Source organism: Hemicordylus capensis, chromosome 16, assembly GCF_027244095.1.
Source record: "Hemicordylus capensis ecotype Gifberg chromosome 16, rHemCap1.1.pri, whole genome shotgun sequence".
In the NCBI taxonomy this organism is placed as follows: Eukaryota; Metazoa; Chordata; class Lepidosauria; order Squamata; family Cordylidae; genus Hemicordylus; species Hemicordylus capensis.
The window spans coordinates 9,902,218-9,917,619 of NC_069672.1; the positions used below are offsets into that span (position 1 = coordinate 9,902,218).

General features: G+C 46.7%; 1 protein-coding gene and 1 long non-coding RNA gene across 6 annotated transcripts in view; one reads left to right on the forward strand and one right to left on the reverse strand.

Annotated features, from left to right (window-relative positions):
• LOC128338488 (uncharacterized) overlaps nucleotides 1-14,735 on the reverse strand; it is a 33,806-nt gene extending 19,071 nt beyond the window's left edge. The window contains exon 1 of the long non-coding RNA XR_008312639.1: nucleotides 14,539-14,735. This is a non-coding gene — a long non-coding RNA (uncharacterized LOC128338488). The remainder of the gene's footprint in view (nucleotides 1-14,538) is intronic.
• Nucleotides 4,679-15,402, forward strand: part of MMEL1 (membrane metalloendopeptidase like 1) — a 34,439-nt gene continuing 23,715 nt past the window's right edge. For 2 of the 5 annotated variants that reach the window (XM_053280991.1, XM_053280993.1), the window contains exons 1-3: nucleotides 4,679-5,563; nucleotides 5,734-5,897; nucleotides 14,562-14,621. In XM_053280991.1, coding sequence (XP_053136966.1) covers nucleotides 5,514-5,563; nucleotides 5,734-5,897; nucleotides 14,562-14,621 — 274 coding nt within the window. In that variant the 5' untranslated portion in view covers nucleotides 4,679-5,513. Of the gene's footprint in view, nucleotides 5,564-5,733; nucleotides 5,898-13,729; nucleotides 13,749-13,771; nucleotides 13,819-14,561; nucleotides 14,622-15,402 lie in introns of those variants that run through there. The other 3 variants (XM_053280992.1, XM_053280995.1, XM_053280994.1) reach the window with 3 other exon arrangements.

A 15,402-nucleotide genomic window follows, 5' to 3' on the forward strand; every position in this document is an offset into this window, starting at 1 on the left:
AAAAAAATACAGACCGTTCTGCTTCAAACAGACAGAAGTGCCCATCAGTTGATCAATTTAGCAATTCTCTTTCCAAAGTCAAGCAGATTTGATGTGGAGGTCTAATCGTAGGACAGAAGGCTGTGGATGGGTCATTTCTGTCCCTGATTCACATTGCAAAGCATTCAACGTGTTGCTTTCTAAGCTTTAGATAAAGATAGATAAGTTAAAGGCACACACGTGATCAGAAAGGAAGAACTCCGCTTCTTGAGAGAGAGAAATGTGAGTACCGCCACCCCCAGTTCTACAGCAACAGACTCTCTGTTAAGAGTTTGACTCTAGAAACTTTTTTCAGGGGGGGAGAAACTGTGATTCAAGGACTGAGCCCCATCATCTCCCCCAAATTATCACCCATTCTGTGCTATCATCTCCCTTCTTTTAATTGCCTCTTCTGTTCGGAACAATTGGTGTCAAACAGCGTTTTTTCTTTCACAAATGTTCCTCTCACTCTTTAAAAAAAAAAAGATTTTAAGGCACTGTGTTTCTTTCACTTCCAATTTCTGGGGTTTTCAAAAAGGCCATCCTGTGCCACGGTTTCAAAGGAAATCCAAGCAGCCCGCCTTCCTTGGCTTGGAGTTTCCATGGGATGGTTATTTTAAACCCGGTGGGGGTCTTGCATGCTTAGCTAGTGTCAGATAAAGCAAAGGTGAGGGGGGTCATGGGAGCATTTATGGTTGTATAACTTGATCTGTGTGACTTCCTGGATTGTGTGTGTGTGTGGGGGGGGGGTGTCACATGGACAGCTGTGGTTATAAACAAAATGCCATCTTCAATCTTGGTCAAACTTGCTGGCGTCAATTGCCATCGGGATCACATTCTCCCACAAGTGTGAAATTGAAGCCACGTATCCGTCACAAGGGCACAAGATAAAAAGCAGTGGGTTGAGGGCTGACCCAGTTTGGGTTTCGTTTATCCTTCTCCTCCACCCAGAGAAGGGTGGCCATGCAATCCCCATTAGGTTGTGCGTTCCGTTGTTTGTGCAACCAGGTTAAGGAACATAGGAAGCTGCCATATACAGAGTCAGGTAACCGGTCCATCTAGCTCAGTATTGTCTACACAGACTGGCAGCAGCTTCTCCAAGGTTGCAGGCAGGAATCTCTCTCTCAGCCCTGTCTTGGAGATGCTGCCAGGGAGGGAACTGGGAACCTTCCACTCTTCTCAGAGCGGCTCCATCCCCTGAGGGGAATATCTTACAGTGCTCACACACGTAGTCTCCCATTCAAATGCAAACCAGGGTGGACCCTGCTTAGCAAAGGGGGCAATCCATGCTTGCTACTGCAAGACCAGCTCTCCTCCTGTGTCCAACCCCTGCTATCTCACCACAGTTACCTACCTCTTGATTCTCTCTCTTTTTTTCTCCCTGGGAGTATATGAGGACAACATTTTGAATCTGGGGAGAGGCAGATGTTTCTGTTTTAATGACAGCTCATCTAAAAACCATTTCGCTTTACTATCAGCTCTCCGAGCAAGATTGGAAAGTGTGTTATCGTTCGCCTTGCCTGCACATCAAGCAATTTCCAATTTGCCAAGGTTCTGTGGAGCCTGTGTCCTCGTTAATTTAATGTGTTATGCAAAATTACCATGGGCATCCCATCTTTGCTTGGGAAGATCTGGCTGCTTAATCACATTTCGGCTCAACCGGTCTGCATCAGAATCCGCCGGTCTGCGAAAACCATCCGTCAATGCCATCTGAAATAATGCGGCTTATTTCAGAGCCATGCTTCCCAGGGGTCCCGAGAAATCTCATCAGCCTCCAGGCATTGGGAACACAGAGGCTCACCTTTTCTGATCTGAAGCTTGCAGGGGAGCTTCAGAGTGCAAAGGAAACCTGCCAGGGTGACAGGTTATTGGGACTTCAAGTCTCCCATCCATATGCAACCAGGGGTGGACCCTGCTTAGCTAAGGGGGCAAGACACGCTTGCTACCACAAGACCAGCTCGCCTCTCCCAATATCTTGGGAAGCAATCATGCTGAGTAAATCTGCATTCTCAAGATGGCCCCATCCTCAGTATAAGGTTGCTATCTTGCTTAGCCTCAGTGGATTTTGGTTTAGCAAGGTGGCAAGAGTAAATCTGCATTCTCAAGATGGCCCCATCCTCCATATCCCTTACTATCTTGCTTAGCCTCAGTGGATTTTGGTTTAGCAAGATGGCAATATCAAACTGGGGAAGGGGCTTTAAATCAGTGGGATAGCATCTGCTTTTCATGAAGAAGGTCCAAGGTTCAAACCCTGGCAGCATCTCCAAGTAGGACTTGGAAAAAGAGCTTTCTGAAAGAGCTACTATAAGTCAGTGCAGATAATAATAATAATAATAATAACAACAACAACAACAATATCAATAATAATAAAACAAACCAGTCAATAACACCTGTCTGACTGTGTAAACAATAATAATAGTATTTATATACTGCTCTTCAACAAAATTCTCAAAGTGGTTTGCAGAGAAATATAAATTATACATAAATAAATAAGATAGTCCCCTTCCCCAAAGGGCTCACAATAAATTTTTTTTTAAAAAAAAAAAACATGTTAGACATCAGCAACAGCCACTAGAGGGAGGCTGTGCTGGGGATGGATAGGGCCAGTTGCTCTCCTCCTGCTAAATATAAGAGAATCGCCACTGTAAAAGGAGTCTCTTTGCTCAGTTCATAGTACTGATTTAGATGGACCACTGGTCTGACTCAGTATAAGGCAACATTCTATGCAGCAATGTGTTATGAAGAAGGACCATCACTCAGTGGCAGAGCATCTGTTTTGCATGCAGAAGGTCCCAGGTTCAAACCCTGGCAGCATCTCCTGGTAGGGCTGGGAAAGACTCCTGCCTGAAACCTTGGAGAGACGCTACCAGTCTGTGCAGACACTACTAAGATAGGTGGACCAAGGATCATACTCATAGGAGGGAGGAGAGCTGGTCTTGTGGTAGCAAGCATGACTTGGCCCTCTCCACCTCCCGCACAGGACCTCCAGTGACTGTTGCTGGTGTCTGTCTTACATTTCTTTTTACTAGATTGTGAGCCCTTTGGGGACAGGGAGCCATCTTATTTGTTTATTATTTCTCTAGGTAAACTGCTTTGGAAACTTTTGTTGAAAAGCAGTATATAAATACTTGTTGTTGTTGTCTCCTTAGCTAAGCAGGGTCTGCCCTGGTGGCATAGGAAAGGGAGACTAGAAGTGTGAGCACTGCAAGATATTCCCCTCAGGGGATGGAGCCACTCTGGGAAGAGCATCTAGGCTCCAAGTTCCCTCCCTGGCAGCCTTTCCAAGATAGGGCTGAGAGAGATTCCTGCCTGCAACCTTGGAGAAGCCGCTGCCAGTCTGGGTAGACAATACTGAGCTAGATGGACCAAAGGTCTGACTCGGTATAAGGCTGTAAGCCCCATTATATTCAAAAGGCTGAAGGCTGCCCCAAAGCTGGAATGGATTTGAGCAACCCAAATATCACCTCCCTGCCTCATCTTCCTCTTCCATTTTCAGAATCGTGGCATCTTAACAGCAAATACGCCTTTCATGTGTACATTACTCCAGGCATCTTCACTGCTGGCTCATCCAGATGCAACCTGCTTGCCGTAAAATTTGATATATATTTGTTTAAATGCACTTCTCCTAAGCAAAGGGGTGGACTTCATTAAGAAATAAGGCATTAGTCCTTTCCCCTTGCTGCACCCTTAATGGACTTTGAGTACGATTATTATCATAATTGACCGCTCTCTCGGCTGCTCAGGGATAAACTAAATGCCTGCTAATGCAATCAAATTAACTTCTCTCTATAGCCATCTAATGGCGCAGTGGGGAAATGACTTGCCTAGGGAGCAAGAGGTTGCCCGTTCGAATCCCGGAAACACCTGTATCGGACAGCAGCGATATAGGAAGATGCTGAAAGGCATCATCTCATTCTGTGTGGGAGGAGGCAATGGGAAACCCCTCCTGTATTCTACCAAAGAAAACCAAAACAGGGCACTGTGGTCACCAGGAATTGACACCAACTTGACATTCATTCTGCCCTATTCCCTACAACTCCTCAAGCAAATCCAGGTCCTTTCTCTTAATGTTGGGTAGGACCATTTTGCTTTCTACCTCTCCCTGAAGCTGGGGATGGAATCCCATCAGCAATCATAGGAACGTAGGAAGCTGCCTTCTTCTGAGTCCGACCATCGGTCCATCTCACTCAGGATAGTCTACCCAAACTGGCAGCAGCTTCTCCAAGGTTGCAGGCAGATATCTCTCCTAGCCCTATCTTGGAGATGCTGCCAGGGAGGGAACTTGGGACCTTCTGCTCTTCCCAGTGGCCCCATCCCCTGAGGGGAATATCTGACAGTGCTCACACATGTAGTCCTCTCATTCATATGCAAACCAGGGCGGACCCTGCTTTACGCTTGGAAAAGAATGTTTCCCAATGCATTTAGTAGAATGGATGGAATAATTCTCTGAAATATTCTCTCCAATTATAGTTAATGCATTGGAGAATATCCTTTTCCAGGTCTGCATCTCCAACATAGGGCTGAGAGAGACTCCTGCCTGCAACCTCAGAGAAACCTCTGCCAGTCTGTGATGGCAATACTGAGCTAGACAGAGCAAGGGTCTGACTCAGTATATGGCAGCTCCCGATGTTCCTAATGTATAAACTGCCCAGTGATTTTATTTGGGGCGGGATGCCATCAATGCCATCAATAAAAAGTAAATAGAATGAATGAGGAGCATTGGACATTTTGGTATTAGTAAGCTCAGATCAGCGGTGCCTGCTTTGGTGTTTGCTCTCCATCCAAATGATATCGGCTGCTTTTTGCAATGGCAAAGACCCGGGAGGAGATGGACAGCGGCCCCCTTCCTCATTCCCGGTCCTTGCGGGGGTTTCTCCGAGCCGCCCTGTCTAGCAGCAGCACAAGCCTGAGATACAGAACTGTTCTGCAGAAGAGGAGCAGAAAAGGAGTATCCTTGAGCGAGGGAGAGAAGTTGAGTCTGCAGAGGGCGCTGTGCCTTTCTGCTGTTGCTTGCTATGCTGTGTGATTGCACACATACACACACACACACACACACACACAGAGAGACACCAAAACCCTCCTCTTTCTCCCCTCCCTTCCCTGCCTCAGACTCATTTATTGAAAGAAGGGGACCGAGAAAGGCTGAGCAGAGAAGTTTGGGGATGGGCTGGAGGTTGGCAACCCCATGGCACCCGCAGCCTGCAAGCTCCTCTGACCCCTTCCCATGCCCCCCAGCTGCTGTCTCTCCGACTAAGGGCAAAGCCAGCCCAGGGGCATGTCCAGGTCTGGATTTGCCCCATTGATGGGACTTTCTGGATCTCCGATGTAGCAGGAAGACCATTCCAGGCAAACCGGGAGTTCCCTTGCCGGCCTCCTTTTCTTCGCCGGGGTGAAGAATCCCTCCTTCCACAAACCAAAGAGGTCTCCTCTTTTCGGATGTGAGAGAGATCCCCGGCCATTCACGTGGAGCAAAACCCCGGCTGGAAGAGCGGGAGATGGAGAATGAGGTTGGGAAATCAGTGGATAACCAAATGGATAAATACATGTAATTATTTCTAGGTGTTTTGCCCCTTTTCGTCCCCTCTCTGTTCTGCCCCCTTTTTTAAATTCCCTTGCACTCAGCCCTTCTGATGGCATCTGGAGTTTCTTTTTTATTTCTTCGATACTCCTGCCGCTCGGACGCACGCTTAACCATTTTGTCCGCTTATCTCATAGAGTGACTATAATGGGGAAATCCGAAAGCCAAATGGATATTGTGGAGAAATCGACTCGATCTGGGCAGAAGTCCTGGAGTTTTGTAGCTGTCTGCCTGACCGTGCTGCTAGTCCTCATGACCTGCGCTATGGCTGCCCTTGCCGTTTTGTACTCCAACAGCAGAGGTAAGAGAACTACAGTTATCCTTTGTGATTTCCCCATTTTTTTTAAAAAAAGAATCTAGAAACACAGGAAGCTGCCTTCTTGTGGTCTTGTGGTAGCAAGCATGACTTGTCCCCATTGCTAAGCAGGGTCTGCCCTGGTTGCATCTGAATGGGAGACTTGATGTGTGAGCCCTGGAAGATATTCCCCTCAGGGGTTGGAGCCGCTCTGGGAAGAGCAGAAGGTTCCAAGTTCCCTCCCTGGCAGCATCTCCAAGGTAGGGCTGAGAGAGACTCCTGCCTGCAACCTTGGAGATGCCGCTGCCAGTCTGTGAAGACAATGCTGAGCTAGATGGACCAATGGTCTGACTCAGTATATGGCAGTTTCCTAAGTTTCCTATGTTCCTACCAAGTCAGACCATTGATCCACTTAGCTAAGTTTTGTTAGTTAGTTAGTTTGTTTATTATATTTCTATCCTGCTCTTCCTCCGAGAAGCGATGTCTACCCAGACTGGCAGCAGCTTCTCCAAGGTTGCATATCTTCCCAGAGCGGCCCCATCCCCTAAAAGGAATCTCTTACCAAATCTGCATTTATCCATCTGTAGTGCTGAAAAAGAAAACAGAAAAGACATTTCTATCAATGCCTCTTAGGAAGCTGGCTTATAAGGGGCCAGACCATTCGTCTGACTCAGTATTGTCAACACTGACTGGCAGCAGCTCACCTAAAGTTTCAGGCAGGAATCTCTCCCAGCCCAACTGGGAGATGCTGCCAGGGATTGAACCTGGGATCATCTATATATGAATCAGGTGCTCTGCCACTGAGCTGCAGATAAACCTGATGAACATGTCGCTACCAACCCGAGTCAGAGCCTTTGTCCATCTAACTCAGTATTATCTACACTGACTGGCAGCAGCACTCCAAGGTTTCAGACAGGAGTCTTCCCCAGTCCTACCTGGAGATGCTGCCTGGGATTGAACCTGGGACCTTCTGCATGCAAAGCAGACGCCCTTCTCCTGGGCTACAGCCCCGTCCCTTAAGGGGAATATTTTACAGCACTCACATAGAGTCCCCCATCCAAATGTAAACCAAGGCAGATACTGCTTAGCAGAGGGGACAATTCCTGCTCACTACCAAGAGCTGTCTCTTTCTGGGACTTAATTGCAAAATTGCATTTCCTAAAGCAGTTTGGTGTTTAATACACAAAGAAATCGACACACCTTAACCTTGTAGGTACTTTCAAGCTCAAGGGGTGAGTCTCAGCTTGAAGAAAATTGGACCTGCCCCAATGAATGCACCACTGAGAGACCTTCAAGGCCAAGTGGAAGACGGAGCATCCTGGAGAGAATCTATCTATGTGGTCGCTAAGAGTCGGCACCGACTTGACGGCACTGAATCAATCAATCAATCAAACAATAATCAAAGACTCTATCCACCATGGACAGTAACTCCTGTTGGCGGATTTGGGTAGAGTTCTCACTTCTCAGCACATTTATAGTGGTTGCAGATGACCTTCAATTCCAGGTTAAAAGAGAGTCCTCTTTCCATTAAAGTATCTGGACACAGGACAGCCAAGCTGAGATTTTTATTCCTTCCTTTTTACTCCTGAAATCTTGGACAGCTGCTGCCAGTCTGAGCACACAATATTGAACTAGACAGGCCACGGGTCTGACTCGGTTTGGTAGCTATGTGTTTAGTAGGTGGCTCTGAACAAGGCAGGGTCGTGTGTGTGTGTGTGTGTGTGTGTGTGTGTGTGTGTGTGTGTGAACACATTGGGAGCTGCCATTTACTGAGTCAGATCATTTTTCCATCTAGCTCAGTATTGTCTACACTGACTGGCAGCAGACCTCCAAGGTTACAGGCAGGATTCTCTACCAGCCCTACCAGGAGTCGCTGCTAGGGAGTATATCTGGGGCCTTTTACATACAAAGTAGATTCTCTACCACTGAGCTATAGCCCCATCTGCTAAAAGGAATATCTCTCACCACTCACCTGTTAATCTCCCAACTAAATGCAAAATAAAGTAAACCTTGCATATCAAAGGGGAGCATTCATGCTCACCACCACAATTAAAAGAATACCATGGGCCACTTTGTGGCAGAGAGAAATGGAACATAGGAAGCTACCATATACTGAGTCAGAGCCTTGGTCCATCTCGCTCAGTATTGTCTTCACAGACTGGCAGCGGCTTCTCCAAGGTGGCAGGCAGGAATCTCTCCCAGCCCTATCTTGGAGATGCTGCCAGCGAGGGAACTTGGAACCTTCTACTCTTCCCAGTGGTTCCATCTCCTAAGAGGAAGATCTTAACAGTGCTCATTTATGTGGTATCCCATTCAAATGCAAACCAGGCCAGGCCCTGCTTAGCAAAGGGAACAAGTCATGCTTGTGACCACAAGACCAGCTCTCCTCCAGTGGAATCAGTAATTGTTTGATCTAGCATCATCTTCATTATCATTATGAAGCTTTTCAATGGAAAAGTTCTCAAAGCCGTTTACATAGAAAAAGAAGAATGCAATGGTTCTCTGCCCCCAAAGAGCTTACAATCTAAGAAGAAACAGAAGGGAGACACCAGCAACAGCCAGTGGTGGGACGCGGTGCTGGGCTGAATAGGGACAGTTGCTCTCCCCCTGCTAAATAGAAAAAGGATCACCACTTTACAAGGTGAAATTTGCCTTAGGTGTCTTTTTAGATTGCGAGCCTTTTGGGGACAAGGGACCATCTTATTTATGCATTTTTCAATGTAAACCGCTTTGAGAATTTTGTAGAAGAGCATTATATAAATACTCTTCTTCATCGTCATCATCTGTTACTGGCAGATCCGGGGGAAGAGTTTGGTTTGAGAGAACAAATCCCAGTTAATAATATTGGAAGGCTGGGTTGAATTCACAAACCCTGTGAGATATGAAAACTGACTTGGGGGAGTTTTCGGAGATTATAATCCTCTCCTGAAGCATTCTTGGTTTAGGCAGAAAGGGAGCGAGTGTGGTTTAGAGAGTCAAAGAGCCATGGAACCCAGCAAAGGAAAGCACTGTCTGCTCCATTGGGTATAATTTGGAGTCTTTTTGTCAAAGCTCAAATGCAGGCTGTCATTAGAAAGGAGAGTTTTAAAGGAACGCCCACACAGAACGTTCCTAGATGCTCTGGAGGTGGAAAGAAAAGAGGGAGGGAGGGAGGGAGGGAGAATAATTATTTGCCATGAAAGCTTCTTTGAAAGATCTGGTGAGGTATTGGAGAGACAGAAAGTCACTAATAGCACCTCCAGTGACTTTTATGTCACTGACTTCCTTTCCAACAAAGTGTCAGCTCTTTCCAAAATCCAAATTCTGAACATGCATGAAAGGATGAGATTCTTCGATCAGCTGCTGGCTATTAAGGATGATCAAACAGAAATTAGGATTGTATCCAAAAGGAGCCATCTCTTTCAAGCCAGGGAACCCTCGTGTGTTTCAGCTGTACAGATGGAGAATTAGATGTCGATTGGCTTTCCCATCGGCCTCCTGTCCCGATTTCACTTTGAAAAGATGCACGTGAATCGGAAATTCAATGAAATAAATATTAAAAAGGCTGGACAAGTCTGTTAACTGACTCCTCGCTGCAGACGTCATGGCATATGTCATAGGACTGGTATTTAAATTTGTCCTGGCGTTAAAAAATAAATAAATGAAAGCCAACTTTTGTAAGTTTTGGACGGTATAAAAATATGTTATATAGATAAATACTAAACAAACAAACAAACTTCAGGAGGTTGGAATTCTGAACGGAAGAACAGCAAGAGTGGAGAAAGTGCACAAATCCCCGCCCCTCGCCCCGATTTATTTTCCACTCAGCACCCCCCAGTTAGTTTTCTCCCACAAGGGAAAAGACACACATCTCTCTTCCTTCCATACCAAAGAGAAAAACAGCTGCATGGGAGCGATTTTGAGTAGGAAAATGACCCAAGCGAAAAGGCTTAATCAGCTTTTCTTGCCATTTTTTTTCCTGATGCTGACTGCAGCCTCCCCAGACTGCTTCTTGCTCTTTTAAAAGTGAAAAGATTAAAAAACTTAAAAATAACAAATAAAAACCACTTAGCACATTTGACCATCGTGTGTATTTTTGTGGTGTAACTAGAAAATAGAAGCAGCAACAAAACCAATTAAATTGCAATAGGACTGAGCATAATGCGAGTGTCTCATAATCAGCAGCCATCTACTAGCAGAAATGCTTATCTAAATGTGTACATTTTCACCCTTGCTAAGCAGGGTCCACCTTGATTTGCATTTGGATGGGTGTCTATATGTGAGTGCGGTAAGATACTCCCCTTAGGGGATGGGGACGTATTTCAGTGGTAGAACATCTGCTTTGTATGCAGAAGGTCCCAGGTTCAGTTCCTGGTGGAATCTCCAGGTAGGGCTGGGAGAGGCTCCTGCCTGCAGCCTTGGAGAAGCTGCTGCCAGCCTGTGTAGACGATACTGAGCCAGATGGACCAATGGTCTGACTCAGTATATAGCAGCTTCCTATGTTCCCCTCAGGGGATGGAGCCACTCTGGGAAGGGCAGAAAGCTCCAAGTTCCCTCCCTGGCTTCTCCAAGATAAGGCTGAGAGAGACTCCTGCCTGAAACCTTGGAGAAGCCGCTGCCAGTCTGTGAAGCTAATACTGAGCTAGATGGACCCATGGTCTGACTCGTTATATGGTAGCTTCCTATGTTCCTATGTTCCTCAGCCAGCTTCCTATGTCTCTATGTAAAAGAGGCAAGGAGTAAGATAGGTGGACATTTCTGGACAGGCATTCCACAAAACAGGTGCCAGCAATGAGATGTTCCTCATCTCTTTATAGTGACATAATTGGGATAGTTGGTCCAGGGACTGCTCAGACGGTCTGAGAGCTGAAAGATGAATGTATTATCCTGTCCTGACTATGAACACAAGGAGATGCTGGAGGGTGGAAGACCCAACCATAGGCAATGAGAATAGCAGCACCACGGACAGCTCCAGTGCTGCAATTTGCTCCGGTGAGATCTGGAGATCAATGGAGAACTTGCCTAGCTCTTGGGACAACTTTCTCCATCCCTTTCCTGGGGAGCCTTCCTGGGAAACATCTAGCATGGCATTACTTTTCTGACACTGCCTGTGTTGGAGAGCAGACCCTGGAGAACGTGAGGCTTTATAAGAACATAAGCACAGCCCTGCTGGATCAGGCCCAAGGAAGCCCATCTAGTCCAGTATCCTGTTTCCCACAGTGGCCCACCAGATGCCTCTGGGAAGCCCCCAAGCAGGAGATGAAGGTGTGCTCTCTCTCCTGCTGTTGCTCCCCTGCAAATGGTATTCAGAGGCATCTTGTCTGTGAGCCTGTAGCCATCGAGACTAGTAGCCACTGATAGACCCGTCCTCCATGAATTTGTCTGCTCCTCCTTTAAAGCTGTCCAGGCTGGTGGCCATCACCACATCCCGGGGCAGAGAATTCCATAGGTTAATTCTGCACAGTGGGAAAGAATACTTCCTTTTGTCGGTCCCGGATTTCCTGGCCATCAGTTTCACAGGATGACCCCTGGTTCTAGTGTTGTGAGAGAGGGAGGAGAAATTACCTCCGTCCCTTCTCTACACACCATGCATAATTTTTATAAACTTCTATGTCTTTCTATAGTCACTTTTTTTCCTAAACTGAAAAGCCCCAGCTGTTGTAGCCTTGCCTCATACAGAAGGTTCTCTCGGCCCCTGATCACCTTGGATGCTCTCTTCTGCACTTTTTCCAGCCCTATAATTTCCATCTTTTTGAGACATGGCAATCAGAACTGCACACCGTACTCCAAATGAGACTGCACCATCAATTTGTATAACACCATTAGAATATTAGCAGCTTTGCTTTCAGTCCTCTTCCTAATGATCCCTAGCATGGAATTGGTCTCAGGAGAGTTGGTTTCTCAGAGGCGGGGGCTACTTCTGGGGATCTAAGATCAGGGGGCCCTGGTTTGAAGAACTCCCAGCTGACGGGTGTAAATGGGAGTCCCTTGGGACCTGGATACAATACCTAAGCTATCTTTGCCACCAGCTCTTATAAGAGGAGACTGGAGAGCTGGTCTTGTGGTAGCAAGCGTGGTAGCACTTGTCCCCTTAGCTAAGCAGGGTCCACCCTGGTTGCATATGAATGGGAGACTTGATGTGTGAGCACTGGAAGAAACTCCCCTTAGGGGATGGAGCCACTCGGGGAAGAGCAGAAGGTTCCAAGTTCCTTCACTGCCATCTCCAAGATAGGACAGAGAGAGAGATTCCTGCAACCTTGGAGAAGCCGCTGCCAGTCTGTGACGACAATACTGAGCTAGAGAGACCAATGGTCTGACTCCGTATGTGGCAGCTTCCTATGCTCCTAAGAATAGCCCAGCTGGATCAGGCCCAAGGTCTATCTAGTCCAGCATTCTATTTCACACAGTGGCCCACCAGATGCCTCCGGGAAGCCCACAGGCAAGAGGTGAGGGCATGCCCTCTCTCCTGTTGTTGCTCCCCTGCAACTGGGATTCAGAGGTATCGTGCCTCTGAGGCTGGAGGTGGCCTATAGCCACCCGACTAGTAGCCATTGATAGCCCTCTCCTCCATGAATCTGTCTAAGCCTCTTTTAAAGCCATCCAAGCTGGGGGCAGTATCACATCCTGTTGCAGAGAATTCCATAGGTTTATGTGGGGGGAAATACTTCCTTTTCTTGGTCCTAGAATTCCCGGCCTTCTGTTTCATGTGACGACCCCTGGTTCTAGTGTTGTGAGAGATGGAGAAACATTTCTCTCTCTCCACTCTCCCTGCTCCACACATGATTTTATAAACCTCCATAGCGTCTCCCCATAGCTGCCTCTTTTCCAAACTAACTCCTGATCTGACTGTCTCCTTCCCTTCTGTATTTGGGCGTTGACCACATGGAAAGAGGTGTTGATATTGGGTGACGCGGTTTGGGGAACAGGTTTATGCCAGGATAAATGATTGTGGAAACAGGGCCTTAAGGGGGTACAACTCTCATGCAAAGTCTAAAAATAATGGGCCATGTATATATATGGTTTGGGTTGTTTTTAATGTTGTTTTAGAGCATTGTTTTTTTAAAAAAAAAAATTAAATTGTTCTGTTTTAAATTTATTGGTTTGTTTTTAACTAATGTTTTAATGTTGTTTTTATCTGTTGTGAACTGCCCAGAGACTCAAGTTTGGGGTGGTATAAAAATATGTAAATATATATATAATACACACACACACACACACACACACACACACACACACTGGGGTCCTTTGTTCTCCTTCTCACTTACAATGGAAAGCAGGCTGTGCAAATATTCAGATCCAAGTCTGAAAAATCCACACAGGTCCTCTGGCAATGTAAAGAGGTGATCATTTCCACATTAAATGCAAAATACAACACAAAACTTTTTTTTCAAACCATTTTAAAATCAATTTTTCAAAGCCTGAGTGAATGGAAAAGTCTTCCAATGTTCTGCCACTGACTTACAGTAGCTCTTCTTATTTCATGCCACTTTGCAATGTGTCTTTTATTTATACACACACATACACACACACACACACACACACACACACACACACTCACACACACATATATATTTCCAAATAAGAGACGCACATAAATTTCACTCTTCGGCCAAAAATAAATGTCATCAGTGTCAACCGAAACCTTCCCAGTGTTTTGACATTCAGTAACACTCCGCAGAAAGTTTACACATATTTATATCTCTTCCCCATGGTGATGCGAGTAAAAATATCCTGCTGATCCTGGGCCCCCAAAGCTCCACACCTACGTCTAAGCAAGCCCCGCTGGAAGCGATGGTGTCCATCGAGCAGAAATTCTGGGAGGAAAGAAAATCTCAGGGACCCTCTCCTGTTTTCCGCTATGAGTTTATTTTATCTAGGGTAGTTCTAACCTACTTTTCTAATTGAAAAAAGACACATTGCAAAGTGGCATGAAATAAGAAGAGCTGCTGTAAGTCAGTGGCAGAACATCGGTATAGAAATGTGATAGATAGATAGATAGATAGATGAAGAAATGAGACAGACATATAGACAGACAGATACATATAGATAGGCAGGCAGGCAGGCAGATAGAGGAAGGAAGGGAGGGAGTGAAATAGATAGATAGATAGATAGATAGATAGATAGATAGATAGATAGATAGATAGAGAGGGAAATAGAGGGAGGGAGGGAGGAAAGAGATAGAAAGGGAGGGAGGGAAATAGATAGATAGATAAATAGATAGAGAGGGAGGGAGGGAGGGAGAGAGAGAGAACGAGGAAGGAAGGAAGGCAGGAAGGAGAGAAAAAGAAAGAAAGAAAGAAAGAAAGAAAGAAAGAAAGAAAGAAAGAAAGAAAGAAAGAGGGAGGGAGGGAGAAAGAGAGAAAGGAAGGAAGGAAGGAAGGAAGGAAGGAAGGAAGGAAGGAAGAGGGAGAAAGAGAGAGGGAGGGAAGGGGAGAGAGAGAGAGAAAAGAGAAAGAAAGAGGGAGAGAGAACGAATGAGAAAGAGAGGGGGGAAGAAAGAAAGAAAGAAAGGGAAAGAAGGAAGGAAATATATATAGAGGGAGGGAGGGAGGGAGGGAAGGAAATAGATAGAGAAAGGGAGAGGGAGAGGAGCAGCAAATCAAAAGCAGCCCTGCGTCCTTCAGGGACCTTCGGGGATGTGAATCGGTGGGCCTGTGCTCTGTCTTACCTGGCTCTCTGTTTCCTCCCCAGGTGCTCAAGACGGTGACAACCCGGAGAACATTTGCACCACTCCTGGATGTGTCACGGCAGGTAGCGAGGCTCTTCCCCATTCATTTTCTTTGCAAGGGGATGTGAAGCATTGCCCAGCCTCCTAGACACCCAGGCCCTCGAGGAGTGTGCTTGTCGGTTCATCATCCGGGATGCTTCGTGTGTTGCTCCTGTCTGACCTTGAGTGGCATTCCCAGAGCTTATTTACAAGGCTCTTATTTCCTTATCCCTCCCTCCATCCATAAATCCATACATATTATATACACGCTGCAGGTGGAGCTCTCCGAGGTGGAGCCGATTGCTGCTGGTAAACGCGAGAGCTTCATGTCTGGGCGTCCCCTCCTTGCCTCTTGCAGGGAGGGCCCGATCGGTCAGGGGAAGAAGTAGGCATCAATATGCCCACCGAGAAGCGTTCATGCTGGCCCTGGCAGGGAGAGGTTGAGGGGCCCTGGCTCCTCAACAGGCCGTGTAGCTTCGCAGGACCAGGAGCGGCTCTCATGGGATTTCAAGGCGGGATCTCGCGAGACTTGCCCCACTGGTCAGGAGCTATCTTAGGGAGGATTGGCCAGTGATGGAGGCCAGTCCAGGAGGAGGGCTTGGTGGGAAGGAGCCCTCGGACTCCGGCTGAGCAGTGGAGGTAGCTAGGCTAGGGCAGCGCTGGTGAATGTGGCAAGCCCAACCCATAAACCTGAAAAGCATCCCCGGCGAGAAGCTCTGAGGCCACCTGAACCCGCTTTGGCAGTGGAAAGCAGAAGGCTGTGCCAAGAGCTTATCAACCGCCCTTCCCAAAGTGGCTCAGAGTGGTTTACATTTAAAAACAGAT